Below are 2996 nucleotides of genomic sequence, written 5' to 3' on the forward strand. Positions count from 1 at the left end.
ACCGAGGGCGCCAGCCCGCCCCGACTCGGGAGTTGTGGCCCCACGCTGGAACCCCCGAACGCGGTGGGCGTCGCCTAGGAGAACTGCTCGGCGTCATCTGTCGCCCGCCGTGGCGCCGGGCTTTCCTCTCGGTCGCCCACGCCGCAGCGCTCTTTGTAGAGAGGAGCCTCCACCAGTGGATTAAAATCGCGAGTTCCTTTGGCCTTCAAAAGCCACAGGGTCTTGACGAGGACTTTTTGTTGTTGTTGTAAGTTGGAGTCTCACTCTCACCCAGGCGGGAGGGCGGCGGCAGGCTCCCGGCCTCCGCAGCCTCGACCCGCTGGGCTCCGGCGATCCTTCGGCCTCAGCCTTCCAAGCAGCCGGAACTTCAGGCGCGCGCTACCACGCCCGGCTGACTTCTCATCTGTTGTAGAGACGAGGTCTCGCCAAGGTGCCCGGGCGGGTCTCGAACCCGCGGGCTCGGGCAGTCCACTCGCCTCGGCCTCCCAAAGTGCTGGGATGACAGGCTGAGCCACCGAGTCCGGCCCTGACGAGGGATTTTGATCTTTCCGTGTTCTTGAGAATAACCTCGGGGGGAGATACTTGATTACAAGGGGGGTGGTCATTGCCAATACAACTGCAGCCGCTCTTGAGATTTCAGTAAGAATGCTATAATGGGTTATTGGAGACGGCATCTGCAGAACAGTAGGAAAGTAGAAAACTCAATTGTCCTTTGGACTTTGGGTCAGTTGAAAGTTAAGGGAAAACAATCTTCGTAAACTATATTGCTACATTTCACTGAATAACTAACTGAAATTTTTCTGTGAGTCGTCTTTTAATGCCTCAGGCTCATTGTGAACTTACTATGGCTGTGTACTATTGTAAATGTGGAATGTAAATGATTTGGCTGCATACTCTGGAAATTCCCTTTCCAATTAAATTATTTGTTTGATTTGTCATTTATTGTGTTTTTGTTTTTTCCTCATATTAATGGAAAATGTCTTTAAATCCTGGAGTTGAAGGCTTAACTGGCTGCCTTCAAAATATTTTGTTTATAAAGACTTAAATGACTGTTAATTAAGTACAATTTGACTATGTAACATCAAATGTAATAAACACCTTCAGCTCAAAATAAGTTCCTTAGAAATTGTTTTGCAGGCTACTCATGTAATACAAGAGATGTCAAGCCAAATAATGAAAGAAATGTCAGAAGATTCAGAAAAGGAAGACTATTCAGACAGAACAATCAGTAATGAAGATGAATCAGTATGTTTTTCTCAACTGTAGTTTACTTAATTTGAGTTATATAAATGTGTCGTATAAATCCCCAATTAAAATATTATAGCATCAATTTGATGTAAAGAATCAACTGAATGTTTAAATCATTGTCATTGAAGTTGGGAAGGAATTTGAGCGAAAAAGCTAAGCTATTACTGTGTGCAGTATGTCCTATCTAGAAAGAGAAACTATATTATCTTGAGAAAATATTTTGCTAAGGTTCTTCTAGGTTTTCTTAAAATGTATGTATGAAATCGTTATTAGAGTTTTATTTTTATAATTCGTGTCCACTTATTTTCTTATATGCACTAATTCTATTTTGTTATAATATGTATAGTGCAAGAACCACCATGTTCTAACCTTATTCTGTATCACCATAACAGTTTTAATGTGGTTCTGATGTCATATGAGAAAAGATAGGGAAGAAGAAAAGTGGGGAGAAATGTAATATTTAAACATATTTTGTCTGGTTCTAGTACATATTTCTGAGAGATTTCCTTCAAATTTTGTTAAGTATATATAATCATGTATGTAACCTGTAAGCTTTCTGTATAAATAACTTTAAGTCTATGGCTTTCTGTTTTCCTTTCTTTCTGTTAATTTTGTTCTGAATTTAAATAGTTTTTCTGAAAAAACTTTAAGGCTTATTCCTTCTCTACAGCCAGTGGAAGAGGAGGAATGAAAGATGCAAACTTTAAGGTTTCAGGATATTGGAAGTGTTGGGTGCTTTAAGACCAGTAGCCCATATTAATCTTTTAATTTTCTCATTAAGTATTAAAGACATATATTCAATTTCAAATACTAAGATAGATGTAAAAAATTTCTGGATATGGAAACTGTTAGTTTTTTAAAGAGAAATATAAAAATTTTGTTTTAGGATGAGGATATGTTCATGAAATTTATAAGCGAAGATATTCATCAATGTGCACTTTTAACAGGTTTGAACATATTCATATATTTCTTATTTCCTTAGTCATAAAAATGTGAGTGAATAAAAAACAAGAAGATGAGGAAACTAAAAAAACATCGAGTAATATAGAGAATGATTATTCTGATAGAAAGGGAGAGAGAAATGTATCCACTTTTAGAATTCAAACTTTTCAGTTTTGTTTTAGATAAATCTTTTTTGTATTAGAATATAATAAATGAAAATGATTACTTTATAAAGGACTTTACTTAACCCAAGGATTTACCACATCGTTTCTTTAAATGAATTTACAGTATGACTCAAGTTATAATTGACACAGAGTGTTGGAAGTGCATCTTCATTTAAATGAAGTGTACTTGTAGAAAGAGTTTCCTTAATAAAAAGTCGTTCATTTGCAAGTGTACATGTAGGTAGGCATCCTGATGTATACTTAATTTTTAAAATTGTTATTTATTTAGGGTTGTACTTTACTAAAATATTAATTGTTCTACTAAATTATTTACATATGTATCACAAATACTCTGAAATTGAAGTTAATACCTTTATCTTTTTTTTTCTCTTACCACGATCCTAAAACTATTCTTCCATTTTGAGAGAACCACCATTCTTAGTTTGGTGTGTATTTTTCTAGACCTTTTTCTTTGCATTTATATGCATGTCTGTACCCATACTGATAGAACTTTCATGTACTATTTGGTGTAATTTTCCTTGCTGTCCTCTTTTAAAATTACCAAACTATAGCCGGGCTCGGTGGCTCAGCCTGTAATCCCACGCTTTGGGAGGCTGAGGTGAGTGGATTGCCTGAGCCCGC

General features: G+C 37.3%; 1 protein-coding gene across 1 annotated transcript in view; it reads left to right on the forward strand.

Moving 5' to 3' along the window:
• Nucleotides 1-1118: 1118 nt before the first annotated feature.
• Nucleotides 1119-2996, forward strand: part of LOC103254148 (cytosolic carboxypeptidase 3-like) — a gene marked incomplete at its 3' end in the record, with an annotated part of 8913 nt that continues 7035 nt past the window's right edge. The window contains exons 1-2 of the mRNA XM_008052291.1: nt 1119-1245; nt 2135-2195. Of these exons, the coding sequence (XP_008050482.1) occupies nt 1159-1245; nt 2135-2195 (148 nt within the window). The remainder of the gene's footprint in view (nt 1246-2134; nt 2196-2996) is intronic.

The sequence above is a fragment of the Carlito syrichta genome, unplaced genomic scaffold, assembly GCF_000164805.1.
Source record: "Carlito syrichta isolate Samal-C Ts95f unplaced genomic scaffold, Tarsius_syrichta-2.0.1 Scaffold271218, whole genome shotgun sequence".
In the NCBI taxonomy this organism is placed as follows: Eukaryota; Metazoa; Chordata; class Mammalia; order Primates; family Tarsiidae; genus Carlito; species Carlito syrichta.